Source organism: Mycteria americana, chromosome Z (genome assembly GCF_035582795.1).
Source record: "Mycteria americana isolate JAX WOST 10 ecotype Jacksonville Zoo and Gardens chromosome Z, USCA_MyAme_1.0, whole genome shotgun sequence".
In the NCBI taxonomy this organism is placed as follows: domain Eukaryota; kingdom Metazoa; phylum Chordata; class Aves; order Ciconiiformes; family Ciconiidae; genus Mycteria; species Mycteria americana.
The window spans coordinates 68,855,974-68,874,397 of record NC_134396.1 but is presented as its reverse complement, the minus strand read 5'-3'; the positions used below and the strand labels follow the sequence as shown (position 1 = coordinate 68,874,397).

General features: G+C 41.0%; 1 protein-coding gene across 3 annotated transcripts in view; it reads left to right on the top strand.

The window, feature by feature from the left end:
* Window positions 1-18,424, top strand: part of ECPAS (Ecm29 proteasome adaptor and scaffold) — a 62,773-nt gene that overhangs the window by 5,003 nt on the left and 39,346 nt on the right. For all 3 annotated transcript variants that reach the window (XM_075488695.1, XM_075488694.1, XM_075488693.1), the window contains exons 2-14: window positions 4,795-4,925; window positions 7,368-7,484; window positions 9,119-9,237; window positions 10,281-10,433; window positions 12,607-12,775; window positions 13,309-13,448; window positions 14,944-15,025; window positions 15,255-15,374; window positions 15,537-15,622; window positions 15,910-15,988; window positions 17,103-17,152; window positions 17,709-17,775; window positions 17,882-18,004. In XM_075488695.1, coding sequence (XP_075344810.1) covers window positions 4,795-4,925; window positions 7,368-7,484; window positions 9,119-9,237; window positions 10,281-10,433; window positions 12,607-12,775; window positions 13,309-13,448; window positions 14,944-15,025; window positions 15,255-15,374; window positions 15,537-15,622; window positions 15,910-15,988; window positions 17,103-17,152; window positions 17,709-17,775; window positions 17,882-18,004 — 1,436 coding nt within the window. The remainder of the gene's footprint in view (window positions 1-4,794; window positions 4,926-7,367; window positions 7,485-9,118; window positions 9,238-10,280; window positions 10,434-12,606; window positions 12,776-13,308; window positions 13,449-14,943; window positions 15,026-15,254; window positions 15,375-15,536; window positions 15,623-15,909; window positions 15,989-17,102; window positions 17,153-17,708; window positions 17,776-17,881; window positions 18,005-18,424) is intronic.

Sequence of the window (18,424 nt, the reverse complement as noted above, 5' to 3'; positions counted from 1 at the left end):
GGGGACTGTACTTGCACATGGCTCGTAAATAGATTCTGGGTGCCGTAGCAATCATCTTTCTTTCAAGCAATTGCTTCCAGCTTTCATCTTTGTAAAGGGAAACTTGCAAGAGTATCCCAAAAATAATGAGTTCAGTGATGTGCTGAGGGGTAGTAGTGACTTAATCTTATTTGGGTTATTCTTTCCAACAGTCCCTGGCAGAGCAAGGGGCTCTCCACAGTGGAGCAAATCTAGAAGTCTCACAGTGATCTCGGTGTGCCCTATGCTTTTCCATTGCTTCTGACATGCAAGCTTGTTCTTGGAGCGGTTTTTGTAGAGCCCTGCAGGATTGGGAACAGGGTTTTCCAGTTGTGTTTCCAGTGCAGTCTCCTTCCTTTCCTGCTTTCTCCCTTTCACTTTGACTTTCTCACCAGTGTAAATAAAATAATGGCTTTTTTTTCTTCTTTTTAAGTTCTCTGGACTGCATTAAAAGTTGGTCATTTGCCTCTGACAGCGTGTTCTTCCCCCAGCCCTGTGTTCACTAGAGTTGAACTGCAGTAGATTGACTATGGAAGTAATTTTATAAACATATATAATTAGCTAATACAGAGGGTGCTATAGGTGGGAACCAATACCAAGGAAATATTACAGTCCTAAACTGGAGATGAGGATTTAATGTGAGTGAGGAAGGAGAAGCCTTTGTAAAATCTCAGATTGCTAAAGTATTAGCTGTTTAGATGGGGATAAAGCTATACTTTACTAAATGTCATGCCTCCATTACTTCTTTCTTCCAGTGCTTCCAGAAGACTTAAAAAATTATCTTTAACTGTATTAGTCAACTTTGAAAAGGAAAAAATTATAGGAATTGTGTCATTGCATGGACTGCATTTTAAGTTCAGCGTTGGCTAGCAAAAGTAAAGAATGAGATGCGTAAAGCTTTCTAATTAAAATTCAGTGCTCTTACTGTCAAGTTGTGGTAGGATTGCTGTAGTAGTTAATTTCAGTTGCTAAGGCTTATTCAAAACTGTTTGTGTCATCTTTTTTTTTTCCTATGGTATGTAGCAAAGCAAGTTAGACCTCTTGCTTTACTTATTTTTATTATCATATAACCTAGTGGTACCCCCCTGAAATCACAACCATGCAGTTTTACCGTCAGCAGTAGGGGCTGTAAAACTAGATGGAGAAGGTTTTGGCTTCACGCTTAAAAACTTGTGAAGTGCATGATGTGGGAATGTGAGGTGGATTGGGAGCAAACCCTTTGTCTTGTTTGATGTCTGATGCACAGTGGTCTGCTGGCTGGTGCGGGCTGGACAGGGAGGCTAGGTGAAGGTTGTGAGAAGGCATAAGGCAGAGAGGGAAAGGAGCTTGCCCCATGCCAGCCAGCAGGTCTGCAACACACATGGAGGTAGGACACAGTATCCGAGTCTCAGATATCACATCCCTGGCTCCTCTCCTGGACCATTGTGTGTGGTGCTTTAAATCTCCAGGGTTTATGCTTTCCCATAATGAATGCTGTCAGCTTGAGAGATGGTCTTAATTGTTAGTAGAATAAAAACTGGGGAGAAAATGGTTGATGTGCAATACTTGGGTGGGTTTATAGCTCTTTGTTTTCTTGTCCCGCTGCTATGGATACAGCCTGCATCGGCAGCACAGGAGGGTGCTCTGACAAACTCCTGACCGGTTTCTTAACTGCAGCCAGGCGACTAACCTCCTTGAATTTGCTGAGGAGTCGTGCCGTGCTTATGGTTAAGGGAAGGATACCTGATGGCAGTATCAGGGCTTAACTGACCAGGCAGCAGAGATACGGGAAAAGTAATAAACATATCTCACAGGCAATGTAAACAAGGGGGTAGCTTTTTTTTCCTCCTGATCTCTATTATTATTACAATTCTAGTTGCTGCTTGTAACAACAGAATAATGGAGGAAGCTGGAAATGGGGTGGATGCTTGCAATTCAGTGCATTGCTGCACTTCCTGTGGGCTCATGCAGAGTGATTTCTGTGCCTTTTGGAAAGTGTGCATAGTCCAGTGGCTACAACAAATGGCTTTAGAAATAACGTCACTCATGTTTCCTTACATTTGAGTCTGACCTCTTGCCATGTGAAGGAACATGTTGTTGGGGAGGTTCCTCAGTTGTCTTGCTTGAGGATGGTGGTTCTGCAGTGATCTCCTGGAGTTCCAGGCCTGAGGGGAAAGATTTGATGGTTTCATTCATTGTTTGAGTTATTTCAGCTGCTTGGCGTGGCCTAAGCAGTCCCCTAGTGCTGGCAGGGTCGTGAGACACCGTGGAGGTCCTGGAGGGGGAGATGAATCGGTGGGGGGGGGGGAGTATGACATGAAAAGGAAGGTGAAGAGAGAAGGAAACTGTTAGGATTAAAAAAAAATAAAAAAGAGAGATAAATATTGTGAAGTCGTTGACTAGCTGGCAGCCTGATTGTTCTGTAAAATCTGTCTGAAACAAGAGATTGACTTGCAAGTCAGTTTTCATTGTAGGTGCTGCAGAGTTTCAGCTTGTAATTTCCCTGACAGTAAAATTTCATGGTCCTCTTTCTTTTCAGCTGCCTGTCATATTTGCTCAGCAGAAAATAAAATGTTGGAAGTGATATGTTTATGTTTAATCTGCAGCTGGCAGAGGAGGGATGATGCTGTGAGGACTCGTAGTGCAGGGATAGCACAGATTTTAAAAATAGGACAATAAAGGCTTCTGCAGCTACATCATGATAGGTTTCCTGGCTAGGGCTGTATTTGTGTTTTAACATCCTTTTTGTTCACTTAAGTTCCAACCATATCCATTCACCTTGGTCTTTACTTCTGCCCTGTACCAGTGCTTTTTTCTTTTCTGCCTCTGTAGTCCTTTACAGCCAGCTCAGTGATCATCCTCTGCTGAAGAAGGGTTCTCCTTGGTCTCCCTCTAATCTCAGCTTGCAACAGGTCACCTTAGATTAGTCTTTGGGGGAATGATTTCCTCCTTGCAGGATGTCTTAAGACTTGTAGTCCCTTCAAAAACCCTGCGTCTCCTTGCTGCCTGTGGATCTGGCCTGCAGTGCTGCAGTATGGAGAAGAGACGCTCCTGATCCTGTGGCACAAGGACTCTTCTCGGTCTGGCCGTTGGGAATGCTTCTGTGCTGGGAAGGTTTCGCTTTGCTTCTGGTTTAGCTGTTGGGGCAGCTGCATGCTGGCACTTAAAATAGGGATTCTTCCATTCTCTGTATAAAGACAGATGGTCCTCAGCCTTTGTGCTTGAGCTGCTGACAGAAGATTTTGGTCTCATCTGTTTCCTTGAAATGATCTTCTTCTAGCTCATTGAGAAGACAGATGTTTGTTTGCTTGCCCCTCTGCCCCCCCCCCCCCCCCCCCCCCTTGGTCTTGTAGGAGTTGAAACTTCTACCTCTTTGCAGATGTTAAAAAAATTTGGGGGGGTTCCTTCCTGGGTTTGGGGAGGAGACGTGCTGGCTAGAGGAAGGTGAATTTGATATGACACTCCAGCAGCTTCGCAGAGTGATAATAGGAGCTTTGTGTTTTAAGTTACAGCAATATGTCCTGCGTTTCATGCTTGTGATCTTATTCCTATTGATGATAATGCTGTCTTCTGGAAAAAAGGTCAACAAATTGTAAGAAATCAGTAACTGGTTCAGTCAACATTTGTACAGCTTTGTAAAGGTTTTCTGGAAGACCTAAGCGGCTTAACAGAAAGTTGTGGGCAGAACAGGTTAGCCTGTATCAAGATGTCCTATGAATAGAATTGTAGAATCACAGAATAGTTTGGGTTGGAAGGGACCTTTACAGGTCATCTAGTCCAACCCCCCTGCAATGAACAGGGGCACCTTGAACTAGATCAGGTTGCTCAGAGCCCCGTCCAGCCTGACCTTGAATGTTTCCGGGGATAGGGCATCTACCACCTCTCTGGGCAACCTGTTCCAGGGTTTCACCACCCTCATTGTAAAAACTTTCTTCCTTATATCTAGTCTAAATTCACCCTCTTTTAGTTTAAAATCCTTATCCCTTGTCCTATCACAACAGGCCCTGCTAATACTCCCATGAGTGTCAAATTTACTGTGGAACAGTAGTCTCAAGCTTTCAAAGAACTTGTTTTTCACTTTGTAACTTGTTTCTTGTGCTTTCAGGTGTGCAGCCTGTGTATTTGTAGGCAACTGCCACGGTGTGGCTTGGTCCAAGCTTGTAACTTGTGATTTGCCTAGACTCTTTCCTTTCTGCAATACTAATTGTAATTGGTCTTGGGTTCTGTTGTACGTGCATGGTGGTTTTGTTCTGTTGACACAACGTCTACAACAATGGGGTCCCTGTGCATGACCGGAACCCTAGGTTTAACAAGAATAATAGCAGTAATTGCCCAGATCTTTTTGCTCTCTAATTAAACTGATGGAGATACGGAACGTCATGGTCTGACTGCAGATGACAGCAAGCATATTTTCAAAAGTTAGCAGCCCCACTTGGAGATCCTAACTTTCCATTTCACCTTTGGAGATGTTCTAGCCTCTATTTGAACCACAGAGTGAAGCAAAGGAAATCTTAATTGCTTCTGTCTTTGATAGGAGTGGTCTCCATGTAATTGTGGAGGCTGGTTCTGGAAGCTATGAGGCTGGTTTCTGCCATCAACAGTTTGCTTGGTTAGCGTTAAAAATAGAAGATGGATCTGTGTTGAGTGCTGTTGAGATGGAAGTACTTGAAGAATTGTGTGCTGCATTTCTTACAAACCCATTAGGGGATGTTCAGAAAAAGTTGTTTTCTTGCTACAGCAATTTTCAGTTTCAACCAGTTTCTCTCTTTTCCTCTTTCTTTTTTTTTTTAACTGCAGATCAACTTGAACGTGTGTTCTTGCGTCTTGGCCATGCAGAAACAGATGAGCAGTTACAGAACATTATTTCCAAATTCCTACCCCCTGTTCTCCTCAAGCTGTCCAGCACACAGGAAGGAGTTCGTAAAAAGGTAAGGGTGCAATTTACCGTAATGGTATGTTTTCTCAATTAGGGAGAATGAAATGCCCCTGATGTATCGTGATTTATGACACTTGGATGTTCTCTGTGGAGAAATTTACTCTTTGAGTAAAAGTTGTCGTGAGCCTGATACACAATGGGTTTATTACAACTGTTAGGGCTTAAAGAAAACAGTCATTGCTTGTATCAGCAAGGTCTTTTGCAGATGTGTGGCTTTTGCAGGTGCGTGGAGGCTGCATTTGTTTCCACTTGAGGCCAGCTAGCTATGAGTTAGCCTGAGACCAAGACTTACTGCCGTAGAGGCAGTTGCCATGGCTTCCAGGTTATGGATGTTGTGCATCCGCCTGACTTATGGCACATGTGGAGCAAGCTTTCTTCTGTGTGCGAAAGACCATGAAGACGTACTCATTGATGTCATTCACTTGTCTGATAAAACAAATAGGAGCAAGGAGCAAACAATTTTGAAGATGGAATTTGATACCTACCTGAAGGAATTCAGTTCCCTGGTACAGAAGGCAGCTTTATCACAGATTCATTCAGGTAGATAGTAAATTCCACCTCCAAAACTGTTTGGTCCTTGCCTGGTTAGAGGTGTAGGAGCAAGGATCAAACAGTTTTGGAGATGGAATTTAATACATACCTGGGGAATTCAGTTCCCTGTATTAGGTTGTAGGATCATCTAACCTGCACACCTGCAAAGGAACACAGAGACACAATAGCAAGTGCAGAAACCTGTGTAATGCCCTGCCCTAGCTACTCCCAGGCCCATCACAGGAGCCATCAGCCCATCAAAGCCCATTGGGTAATTTGAACAAGTTCCTTAAACTGTTGTAGCCATATACATATGTTTCTCTTCCTTCACAAAAAAGTGTGTGCAGACAGTTTTTTTTCCTCTAAAATAATAGGAATTTGTGACTGCTGTTACAATAATTTTGTAACAGCAAAATTTGATAGCTGTCAGCATTACTTAGTTTGTCAGCTTATCTCTGGTCTCAATCACGTGCTTGTGGTCAGCTATGCAGTTTCTCTGGATTATATCTGGACATTATTTTGTTTGATACCTAGTCATTGAGTGGATGCAAAGATGATGCCTTAGTTCATATGCAGCTCAGCAAGCATATGGTTCTGCAGTTTCCATGGCCAATTTCAGTGACAGCAATTCAGTTGCTTTGTCACCATACTATGACCAAGGCAATGAGCCATCAAAAGCACAGGACAGTGTGCCTGCCCTGGCTTTTTGACTTGAATTGCTTGAAGTCAACATGCATCTAGGACTAGCTCTGTCTGGTTTTACTGGAGCTGAGCTGACTCCATTTAACGTCACTTACATTTTTGCACCACCTTGCTTGAGAATCTGATAGGGTTTGTGAGCTAGATGCAGATGTTCAGTGTGATTTCTCAGAACTCATTTTTCCAGAGTGGAGATTGTCGGTAGTTTTTGAAGTTCCTCCATTCATTTATGGTATCTCATTTAGTGGATTTACAAATGACACTTTGCTGATGCTATGCTAAGAAACTACTTCATGGGATTGTAGAATCATGGGATAATTCAGCTTGGAGGGGACCTCAGAAGGTCTTCAGACCAACATCCCGCTTAAAACTGGGTCCATTACAAGTTCAGACCAGGATGCTGAAGGTTTTATTGAGATGAGTCTTGAAAAACCTCAGAGGATAGAGAGTGCACAAACTCTGTGGGCCCCTGCTCCACTACTTGAGAGTCCTCATCCTGAGAAAGTACCACTCTGCACCTTTCTTGTATCAATGCACTCTGGCTCCTTTCAGCTCGCTGTCCACCAGAGCCCAGGGCCATCCCCCCAGAGCTGCTGCCTGGCCCCATTGGCATCACTGCCGGGGCTGTGCCTGCCCAGGTTAGGGCTGCACATTGCTCCTGCCTGATGTTCACAGGACTCCTGTTGGCTTTTCCTCTTGCCTGAAGGATTTCAGTCCTGTCTTGTTCCACTCCAAACATAGTCTTCATACACTTATTTGATAACTTCATTATGTGTGGGGTTTTTTTTTCATTGTTTTTTTGTTCTGTCATGAATTGGAGTTACTCTACAGCCACAAGATAGAGCAGCAATGCAGATTTCCAAGCCAGGCTCAGTTTTGAGGGATAGTAACCAACTGTGTAGAAAGAACTGGTCATCCTCTGTAATCATTTCTTCCTGACATTTCTGTTGATGGAGGTTATCGGTTGTGGCATGGTTTGGAACTTTTTATGTGTTTGTCTTAATAGTGACTTGAGACATATCAGAGTGGTTTGAAGATAATACAATAAATGATGGCTGCCATTTTCTTAGAGATTAAATAATCGGGAAGCTCAGGCCTGATCTGTTTATAATAGGCCTGCCTAGTGGCCTGAGGGTGATTTGTGGAGTCCAAAGCAGTAAAATTAATGGTAGTTCTTTCAGATTTTTTGTTTTCTTCCTGTCAGGTCATGGAGCTGCTCGTTCATCTGAATAAGCGCATCAAAAGTCGTCCAAAAATTCAGCTTCCAGTAGAGACATTGCTAGTTCAATATCAAGATCCTTCTGCAGTGTCATTTGTCACTGTAAGTGTCTGTTCTTCCAAGAATAGTTGCTGATTTACTTGTAACAAGCAGAATATTCTTTAAAGCTCCTGTATTTAGCTCTGTCAGTTTTCCTAGCAAGTATGTTATTGTCATGAGGTTGATGTTTTAAGAGATTTTTTTTAAACTAAACTTTATAGTCTGGTGTGGGTGAAACTTAGTTTCATTATGCAGCTACGCTGTTGATTCTATTCAGATTACTGATACTTACTCTTAATATTTCATGACTGCATGAATTATCATTGCTTGTATCGTGGAGGGTCTCTTCATTGTTAGAAGCCCCATTTTGCAAGCAGCTACCAATCCTTAACCTGATACATGCAGAATCAGGGTCTTAAAACATTGTGCAGAATCAGAGTTTTACTTAAAACACCTGTATTTCTCTGAACACATGAGAACCCATATTTCTTTGTGTTTTTAGGGTCAGGACCTTAGCTGAGCAAGAAAAGATTAAAAAACCTTGATTTTAAGGAAGGAGAAACTTTACTGGATGATTTCATTCAATGTAGTTTAAAAAGTTAAAATAGTTTACAAACGTTTTTGTGAAACTATGAAGGCAATTTTCATTTCAACTGTGGTAGATCTATTGCAAATCACCATCATGAAAAAAAGTGATAAAATCAGAGGGAAACTTTCTGTCCTCCTCATTTGACTATTCAGGCATATGTAGCACAAATGGAAAACATAGCGTCTTAGAAACTAATGGAGAAATATTTAGACTTTAAACAGCAGTAACGTAGAAATAATCTCAGATTGTCTTTAAGCAAGTGGGATTATCTGGAATTCACCTTTCAGAAATGGCTGAGGGCTTCTAGAGTGCATGTGTTCTGTAGAGCAGTAAAAGACCATCTTGTTTGAAGCCAAACTTGACATAAACTGTGCTTTTGGCTGGACATGTCAAAAATCTGTTTTCATTCATGTATCTGAGTGATGCATGTTGTTTTGTGCGGTGAGGCTTCATAAAATTTTAACAAGTGCCATCTACAAAAAAGTGCAATGCTTCCCACTTCAACGCTTTCAGCCAGGTCATTGAACACATAACTCTTGTCTCTACAGTTCTTGGCTGGGTTTGGATCAACGTGATAGCAGTTAGATAGTCCAGTATTCAGTATTGCTCTGCTGTGCTGTCCTGTCACTGGTCTCTGTTTGGATTGCATATGCAGGTTTTAATTATGATGATTTAGAAAGACATTTTCAAGAGAAACCTTGCCTATGCTGCTGACTTTGTATTTATTCAATGTTGCTTTCTATTTTATTTCAGAAATAGGTAAGAGGGAGTATTACATTTGCTTTCTTTGAAGCTGTTGCTCAGGTAAAGCTGCTTTTGGTGAAATTGGCAGCAAATAAGAGAAGCTAGGTTTTTTGTGGTGGTGTTTTCCTCCTTTTAAAGTGGAGGGTCAGCCAGACCTACTCAGAAAACCCTTTCTGAGTAGGACTTGCTGAGCATCCCCTTTAATAGCTGTCAGTCCGATGAGCCTTAGAATTAAGAAATTGGTCTTCCAAAACATATGCTGTTTCCAACACCAAATTATGTCACACAACATACAAGAAGAGTTTAAAGAACAGATATTTCTTTTGCACTGTTGCAATACTGTGTGCTTTGTCTACTCCTTTAGAATTTTACCATAATTTATGTTAAGATGGGATACCCCCGTCTGCCAGTGGAAAAACAATGTGAATTGGCTCCAACTCTTCTCACTGCAATGGAAGGGAAACCTCAGCCACAGCAAGACAGGTATAACTACTTATTCTTGGAGTGAATTCTGTTGGTATCGTTTTAGTAAAATAATTTGTATGAGTTGTTAAAAGATTTTTTTTCCTTGGTGATATCTTCATTGCTTAGGATGTTCTTGGCTTGTACAGTTTGGATCAGCAATTCAGTAGTTTGGGTGGTACAAAGAATTCATATAGTCTAATATTGTAATAATGTACAGGATCTGCAGCAGCAGATTCCCTGTATGATAAGAGGCCTGTGTTACGATGGATATGCCTGTCCATATCCCCTATCCATCTTCATCAAATTCTGGCTTCCAGCTTAAGGCCAGACCTTTAGTAAATATCTTCTGTCCAGCAACAGGAACAGCAGTAAATGTCTCAAACTGGCCACTCTAAATGGTGAAATAACCAAAATTCCTACTCACTTGAAACACTAAGTTGTGGTAAATAAAAAAAGGCTGAAGTTGGGAAGTACTGTGTACTAAGAACTTCTAGAAAACTGTTAATTATGGACCTGCTTATTTACATTGAGATGGGTTTCCACCATGCTGGCACTGGAAAATGGCATTAAAATCGTATCTTCATTCACTCTACATCACTGTGACAGTGTCAAGGTATTTTAAAAAAGACGTTACCGGAAGGTCTTGCAGTAAAATCTTGCTTCCATTCATGAGGTCAGTGTGAAAATACTTGATTGTCTTCTCTGGGAGCATGGTTTTTCCCTGTCCGAAAAGCAAGTACATGAGTGAAGAAAGCTTTGTTGTGGCATAGTTATGAAGCATTAAAAATCTGGACAAAGGCAGTGACTTTATCTCTCCAGATGTGTGTGTGTGCAAATGTGTGTCTATTTTAAGTGCAAATCCTAATTTATCTTCTGCCTTCCATTTTTGAGTACATCAGGTGGCAAATACAGGCCACTGGATTGTGAACCTCTTTAACTTTTGTTAAGATTTTTTTGCTGTTGAGGACCACATTTGTTGTTAAAGGTTTCTCTCTTGAATGTTAAGAATAAACAGGTGTGTGTTTTTTAAAATGGTTGCAGTAAATATAATTGTTTTTCAGCCTAATGCATCTTCTAATACCAACCCTTTTTCACATGAAATACCCTGCTGAACCACTGAAAGCAGCAGCTTCTCCATTTAATCTTGCTGAAAAACCAAAGACTGTACAGCTGCTTTTGGACTTTATGTTGGATGTTCTTCTTATGCCTTATGGGTAAGTAACAGTTAATACCAGTCTTCTCTAGTATTGACATGTTCTTATGTGTGAAACATTACAAACTGCACCCTTGGAAACTCATTTAAAATATACTGTTATTTCCTAGATCGAATGAAGCCAGTTACATGTTTCAGTAAGATACAAAGCAGGGTCCTAATTTTAAGAATGGGATCACCATCTTCCTTATTTAACAAAATGTCTTTTTTCTACTTAATTAGGTGTTATGCTATTCTGTCCTTGACCTCTTTTGGGATCAAAGTGAAGCTATGAGACATGTGAGCTATATGTTAAATAACCAAACCTTTAAAATAGAACCCAGATCAAAATGTGTGCTCATCTTCCTGCAGTTGAATTTTAAGGCTTATTCCTCCAAGGTCATAAGCAAGCGTAATCTCTGAAAACTTGTGCTTTCCGGAATTGAACCTTTAATAACAAGATTTGTCTTTCATCTGTCTTCTGATGAAAATGTTTTAGGTGTAATGGTGTGTCTTGGTGTGAGCACTGTTTTTGAGAGCAAGAATGATTTACAGAGCAACTTGAATTTACTGATTACTGCTTGTTAGGAATCTTTTAGTGTCTAAAATCAATACTATCTCAAAATCTATTTTCCACTAACTTTTTTAGTGTCTTTGTATTGCTAGGGGAGCTTTTGCTTTAAAAGAAAGCAGAAATAATTTTAGTGGTAGAACACATTTCTTTTTTCTGATAGTTCATTGATTCTGAGCACCTAACTCTTGCTCACCCAAGTGGATTAACCTTAAGGAATTACTTTTAAAATAGTGAGCATGTGATGTTTCTCCCTGTAGCTTTGCTGGAGGCCATGCTCCCATAAGATGTTTTGGGGGCCACTTCCTTACAATTTGAGTGTGTAGAGTCTTGCAGCTTATAGTTCAAAATGCCTAGCCTTGTCCTCTGTTCACAGCTCACGCTCCTCAGTTTGCCCAGGTTTATGCTCTTAGCTTCACCCCCGCACTGCTGTGGCTGCACCTTCAGCAGATGAAGTCCTTGGGCTTTGCAGTGAGACTTCACTTCCTTCTGTGCTTTTGTACTCTAGCCAAGCATGACAATTTTTAAATACTCAGAGAGACCACGAGGGTAGGGGTGAAGGTTTCGTTTTCTTTCCAGAAGGTGCTCAGAGAGTGTATTCAGCTAGCCTGTGGCTCTGGATTTCTGTCTCTTAAAAGTCTTGCTCCCTGGGGTGAGACCATTTGCAGTGGTTTACAGCTAATTTATGCCTGGTAGAACTTGCTCTGTCATTGCCCAGTTGTGAATTAGCCTTGCCAGTCTGTGTGCGGTGGAACAACCAGAAAGCCTAACTGTAGGGCTTAAAGTTCATAATCAAGTTCAAGTGTTTAAAGTTTTAACTAGTAAGACTTGGGATGAATGTTTATCCTTATTGTTGAGACTCTTTACTTCCTCTTGTTGCCTGTGTGCTGAATGCAGAACAGATTATGGCTGTCTGGAGCAAATCCTGGTTGGTCTCTGCACTACAGTTTTGATGCCTTCATGTGTTGACCAGCTTCCAAGGATACAGGGAGAGGTGGAGTGGCTTTTGTGAGAGCATGGAGATGTGCACAGGGCAGCTAGGCTAGCCAGTCTCCGAAAAGATTAAGATCTGTAAACTTAACCTTTATGGTTTTTGCTTTCCTTCCCTGCCCAGCACTAAAACTGCCATTTTCCAAGATACTATCTTATTTATTTTTTATATCAAGGATTGTTTCCCACCACTTCCCTGTGTTGCATATGTTTCATGATTTCCCTTTTTAGGTTTGCATTTTTCATAGAAATCATACAAATGTTGTTAAAGCTTTTAGTGCAAGTTTCTTGAATGTAGTACTGTCTGAGTATTCACTTCTAAAACGAGAGAGATCATTCTTTCTGATTCATAACCTGAGATAACTCTTTTCAGAAATGCCAGTGGACTCTTCCCTTTCCTAACGGAGGTTTGTTTTCAAACAGTTATAATGAGATCGTGGTGACTCTTGCAGAATATGTTGGGATAACTGGTGGCTGACTCTCAACCGAGTAAAATTCTGTCTTATGTCAGATTAATTAAAGAAGAATATGTGAAGTTGGACAGGTTATGTTTATTCCTCCGTTCCAGCATCTAATTCAGCTGGCAATGTGGATCAGTAAAGCCTCTAATGAAACTCCTTTCCCACCTGCTTAGGTTCGTATTGAATGAATCTCAGAGTCGACAAAACATGCCCTCGGCCCAGGGCTCTTCATCGAGTAGTGTGGGAGGTCCTGGAATCCCTCAGCCGCCTCCAGGGATGAGCTTTTATGCAGCCAAAAGGGTAATTGGAGATAGCCCATGGACACCAGAGCTGCTGGAACAGGTACTTGCAGCTGCGGGGCTGGTCCTCAGTGAACTGGGGGTGGTAACAGGGACGACTACAGACAGAGGAAAGGAAGGCTGGAGGGAAAATATGTAACTAATTCTGACCAGGTCTTTAGTTGCCCTGAGGGAATTTATTGAGGGACTTCGCATGATGCCTTAAGGAACTTTGCAACGGTGAGATGGGGTGGGAGGTGCCAGCAGTTCTCAGAGCTGGTTAGGAAGCAACCACGACTGCAGCCTACTCTTGCATTTTTCTCCTAAAGATAGATTGCAAAACTCTCTTATGTTCTTGAAGTGTCCCTCTTTAGTAGAGAAGTAGCAGAGTATCCCTAATTGTAATGCTGATACTTTGCCACAGGTGACTGCTTTGACAGGAGGCAAGAGACAGGGTGCTGCTAAAGAGATGGATAGCATGTGAGCTTCTCCTTAACAAGCAGAAGCCATCACTTCAGACAGCTGAACTGCTACAGTTATTGTAACATATGCTTTCTTGTCAGTAACACTGCCTTTACTTTCCCCACTGTTGAACAGTGTAAACTGGGGATAGTGAAGTTCATTGAAGCTGAGCAAGTGCCAGAACTTGAAGCTGTTATACACCTGGTTGTAGCCTCCAGTGATACAAGACACAGTGTTGCCACTGCAGCAGACCTTGAACTAAAGAGCAAACAAAGGTACAAGTTTGCATGTTTGGAAAAGATGGTGCTAGTGTTCCTAACAAAGCTAGCTGCAATTAATGTAGTGCTCCAGAGAGACTGTGCTGCTCTGAAAGGAGGAAGGCTGCAGTCCCCTGTGTACCTGTGAAGCTGCCATGTATTCACACAGGGCTGGGAATGGTGTGGCTCACAGTCTTGGAGCTGGGAACATCACTTGGCTCCGGAGCTGACAGCTTTAGCTGTCTGTTTTCAATCATCTTTGGTATTGCCTTTGAGCCATTTTCTTACTCCTTGGTTTCCAAATTGCCCTCTGTGGATTATCAATGGTCAAGAAGGCCTTAGTAAGTGATTCACAGCTGGTCAATTTATCTATATTATCTTTCCCAGAAAAGTATACTTTCATTTAATTTATTAAGGGAGTAAATAGACTGTAATTGTGAAGCATTATTAAAGCTTTTGCTTGTCTGCAGTCCATGTTTCGTCATCTAAAGGCAGTGCTTCTGTCTTTAACCCATCGAGAGGCCAGAGTAATTGCTGTTGGTATTATTTGCTGAGTCATTGATTGTGTGAGGTTTGCTGGCTCATGTAAGGAGATTTGGAGCAAGAGAGGCCTGCCTTTGAAATGTGTAGGTGGCTTCTGTATTACTAGAAGTATAGGACTATTTAACTTGGAGTCAAACGTGTAATGTGAAACCTTCTCCATTCGAGTCTATTCATGTGCCTCAATCGTGGCAGGGGAGATGATTCTAGTAAGTGACGACAGCCTGATTAAGGAAGGCAGTCTCTCCTTTGCTGCTTGTCTCATCTTTCCCTTTGTGTTGGTATTCTTTGTCTGGAGAGCAAAATACATGTGTGGACAAAATGCATGTTAATATGCAATGTTAAATGTCTTTTATAAGAAAAAAACGCTGCTTCACAGCTCACTTGTTTGGAAATCAGTTGCTTTACTGAAAGGAGGAGATGGTTCTGTCTCCTCCACTTTTTGAAGCATGCATGCTTACCTTTTTGTTTTCCACGGGGTGTTTTCTGGGTATGTGTGTGTGTTCCAAACAGTCTCATCAATAGCTAGCATCAGATGGTTATTGTGGGCAGACAGGTTTGTCTGAGAGACCAAGATGAAATAGTCCTAGAATTAAAAATACCCTCTTCTGTATTGAAATGTCAAAGCACTGAGGTTGAAGAATGTGGAGAAATTTTTTAACAGATGACTGTTCTGTATTCAATCAGTAGACTAGTATGGTTTATATGTCTTGTTTCAGTGGGAGAGAAGGGATTGTGTAGGTTTCTCACAAATTATTTGGAATTATATTGTCAGAATTAGTAGGTGAAATTTTTAATCACTTCGTGATTATATATTATGTGGATGTGGGAGAAGTGATTAGAAGTTAAACTAGATCTATGGAAACTCTGGGAAGAATATGAATATGATGTGAAATGCTGTAAAACACATTTTAAAAAATAATAAAAAGTAGGAATCATAACATGTTGGATTCAATGTGTTTTTTTTCTTTAGTTTAATTGACTGGAACAATCCTGCTATCATCAACAAAATGTTTAAAGTGTATCTTGGGGATATACCACTGAAAACCAAGGAGGTAAGATTTGCCTTTGGAGTTGCATACTTGCTTAATTTCTGAAGCTGTAATTTTAGTTACCTTATTTTATTTGGAGAAGACATACATATATTTCTTAAATCTATCACTTCTTTGATCTCTGCTTTCACTGGACATTTTTGCTATTGAGTGATTTTTTTCTCTGTCCCAGTGTCTTAAAAGTACTGCTGTCCAAAGATGCACTATATTATTTCAACTCTGTTTCTGACAGGGATCTGTTCTGAAACCAGAAATGAAACGAGAGTCAGTCAGCACCCGTGTTAAATTAAAGATAGTTCCTCATCTTCTGCGATCCAGGCAAGCTGCAGAAACGTTCCCAGCTAACATTCAGGTAATGCTTACGTTCCAAAGCTGCTCTTCCTAATAAGCTTCCTCCAGTACTTAGGGGAGGGAAGCGCTGTTGCTGATGACAGTGTTTAAAGAAGAGGAATTAGAAAACCTTTGAAAGTGAACCCAGACACTCTCTGATCTGGTCTTTATTCCTTTTGGCCAGGTGGTTTACGATGGACTCTTTGGTGCAAACACAAATGCAAAACTGAGAAGTCTGTCCTTGCAGTTTGTGCATCACATTTGTATCATGTAAGTAGTTCAGAGCGAGCACAATGTATTTTAACTATTTGCCTAGAAGCCACTCTGTTTACTAAATATATAACTGAACTAAGGGCAAAGAAAGAGTACTAAAACTCGTAGAAAGTACGTTTTTTTAATTAACCCTGAAATCTCTCTGCATGTGTGTGTGTGTGTGCTTGTGCACATGAAGCTGTAATTTCTCAGCTTAACAAAGTTGAGAAAAAGTGATACTGAGAGAAGATACTTTCAAGGGATGCGAAAGATAATATTTTGTTTGTTGGTGTCTCTAATTGCAGTTGTCCAGAAAGTAAAATAAAGCCGTTAGGCCCAATGCTTTTAAACGGACTTACAAAGCTGATCAATGAATACAAAGAGGTAAGCTGAAAGGTTCTTTACTGTAGAGCTATAATTCTTCACATGAATACAAGCAAAAGACAAATACCTTTATGATGGAAACTGCTAAATCTCTTTTTTGTAGTTGCCTGCGATGGCTATCAAAGGATACTTAAGAAGTGTTGTTTGAAGAGAAGCGAATACTTTAAAAAGCTATACAGGAAAACTGATTTATTTGTTTAACAGCTATGGTTAGGTGCTTGGACACTATTTGCAAAGTCTCAGGGCATAATAGAGTTGGTAATCTAAAGAGTTAGGCCAGAGTAGCATCTAGGTGGTGTTACTCATTACTTTGCAGCACACAGGGGCCTCAGCTCCAGGCATATACCCTGTCATGATAAGCAGCTGTATAGGCCAGCTTGTAATACCTTCCATCCTGTCTGTCCAGCGATGGTATTGCTATGGGAAGGGTGTTACAAACAGAACTGCAAATGCCAGTCTGGCCTGAAGAGGTCTTTACAGTGCCATTTCAGAAGGCAAATTCCCCATGATACTCCTACACGTATCTTACGAAGGGCTGATGTTGCAGACCTCCTCTTCTGCAGCTTTGATCCTCTTGCTGGTTCATTTGAACTGTTGGATATGACCTTCTGGCCTGAGTTGGTGTTGAACACATGGGCCTCCCCTGCCATTGGGAAGGGCATGAAAAAGGAGTGTTCAGGAGGAAGTAAGCCCATATATAAATGTGCTGCATTGGTCATCTGCAGGATCCATTGTGCAAACAGCTTCCTTTGTGTAAAGCTGGTGTTCAGGGCCAGTGGAAGGTTTCTGTCCCTTTGCTACTGTTTCATATACTTGCTGAATCTCCTTAGCTGTCTCTCTTGAAATGAAATGCGATTAGCTGAGACCAGAAGGGAGCTTTACATTTCGTCACCATTTGTAATTTTCTGTTTCTTGTAGAAAAGCGTGCTCCCTCTGTTCCTATGTAATGCTTTTATTCTTGGATATGGTTATTTTATGTGCCAGGATTCTTTGTCCATGAAAGCCTGTTTGAGCACTTTGGAGACAGGATTTAAAGTAAATGTTTAATTATAAAAGATACACTTTTATGTATTTCTGGTTTTGCTGAATTTTAGTTACTCTTTTTTCATTCAAGGATTCAAAACTGCTGTCAATGGCATATTCAGCGGTTGGAAAGCTCTCCAGGTAACTGAAGCACTATTTAAGCAATGAGACATTGAATAATTTTTCCAGAGTAATCTGTTAATTTATCAGCAGCAAGCTTTATGCCACCTGCCAATTTTGCAATTGAGTGTACAGTGCAGAAAAAAGCATTCTTCTTGTGACATCTCCAGAGGTGTAAAAAGAAATATGTTTTTAGCTGATAGCTCCTCTAGCAGTGATTAATGGCAGCTCGTGAATTATGCACAGAATTTAAGAAATGGTTCCACTTTCTGGATTGCCAGAAACATAAATTTAAGGAATGTTCAGCAAAGACCAGAGGGCATGAAGCTAGACAAGTGGTATGTTCAGTGGTATGCTGGTGATCTAAGTGATTGTCCATAGAATATCTGGCTTTCCAAACTGTGTTAAGGGTGGGGGTGCTGCTCCATGGTGGAAATGGGTAAGATAGAGGAAACTTTCTGTGCTGGCTCTGTTTTGTTTGACAGTTAAAATGTGGGAGGAGGGGAATACCAATGAAATGTGAAGCATTTCAATTTAAAACCCCAAAAACTTCATGAATTAAAATGTCTTCTTTCAGCCGAATGCCTCAGCTCTTTACCAAGGATATAGCACTGGTACAGCAGTTTTTTGAAGCTTTATGCAAGGTGGGTGCTGACAGGGCTTTGGGAAATGGTTAACATTTTGTGCTGGTTTTGCTTAATTCTTGTCACTGCACACTGTAAAGTGAAAACTCTCGGTTTTGCACTGCAGGAAGATGCTGATACTAGGCTTGCCATTCAGGAGGCCTTGTCTATGATGGTTGGAGCATACAGTAACTTGGAAGGAGCCCAGCGTACCCTGATGGAAGCTCTTGTAGCTTCTTATTTAATAAAGGTATTTTCAGTGGAATCAAAATTAAGTACCTTTAAAAAAGAGCTATTCATTGTTTTCCTGTTTCCTGACACTTCCTGTTATATACTTTCGGAACAGGTCTCCCTTTTCTTACTGAATGCATTGTCTGGTCTGGGAGAAGGTTGGGGATGTGTATGCTGAGATGAAATATTTTTAATATGGTACAGTGGCTGCAAGAAGGGTGACAATGCAGTTTTCTATTTGTGTTCTGTTTTGCAAAGAACAAAGCCATTGTGATTGTGCTGTATGTTTCTCATAGTCTCCTTCCGAGAAAACTTTGAGAAGTAGATGCTTCAAGGACAGTATCTTGTGAAATGCTTTGTGAAAGCAAGAGTTTGGTAGAAAGGATCATTCACTGCTAAGTGGGGATTTCAGTGTGCTGTGTGATTGCTAACATTGTAA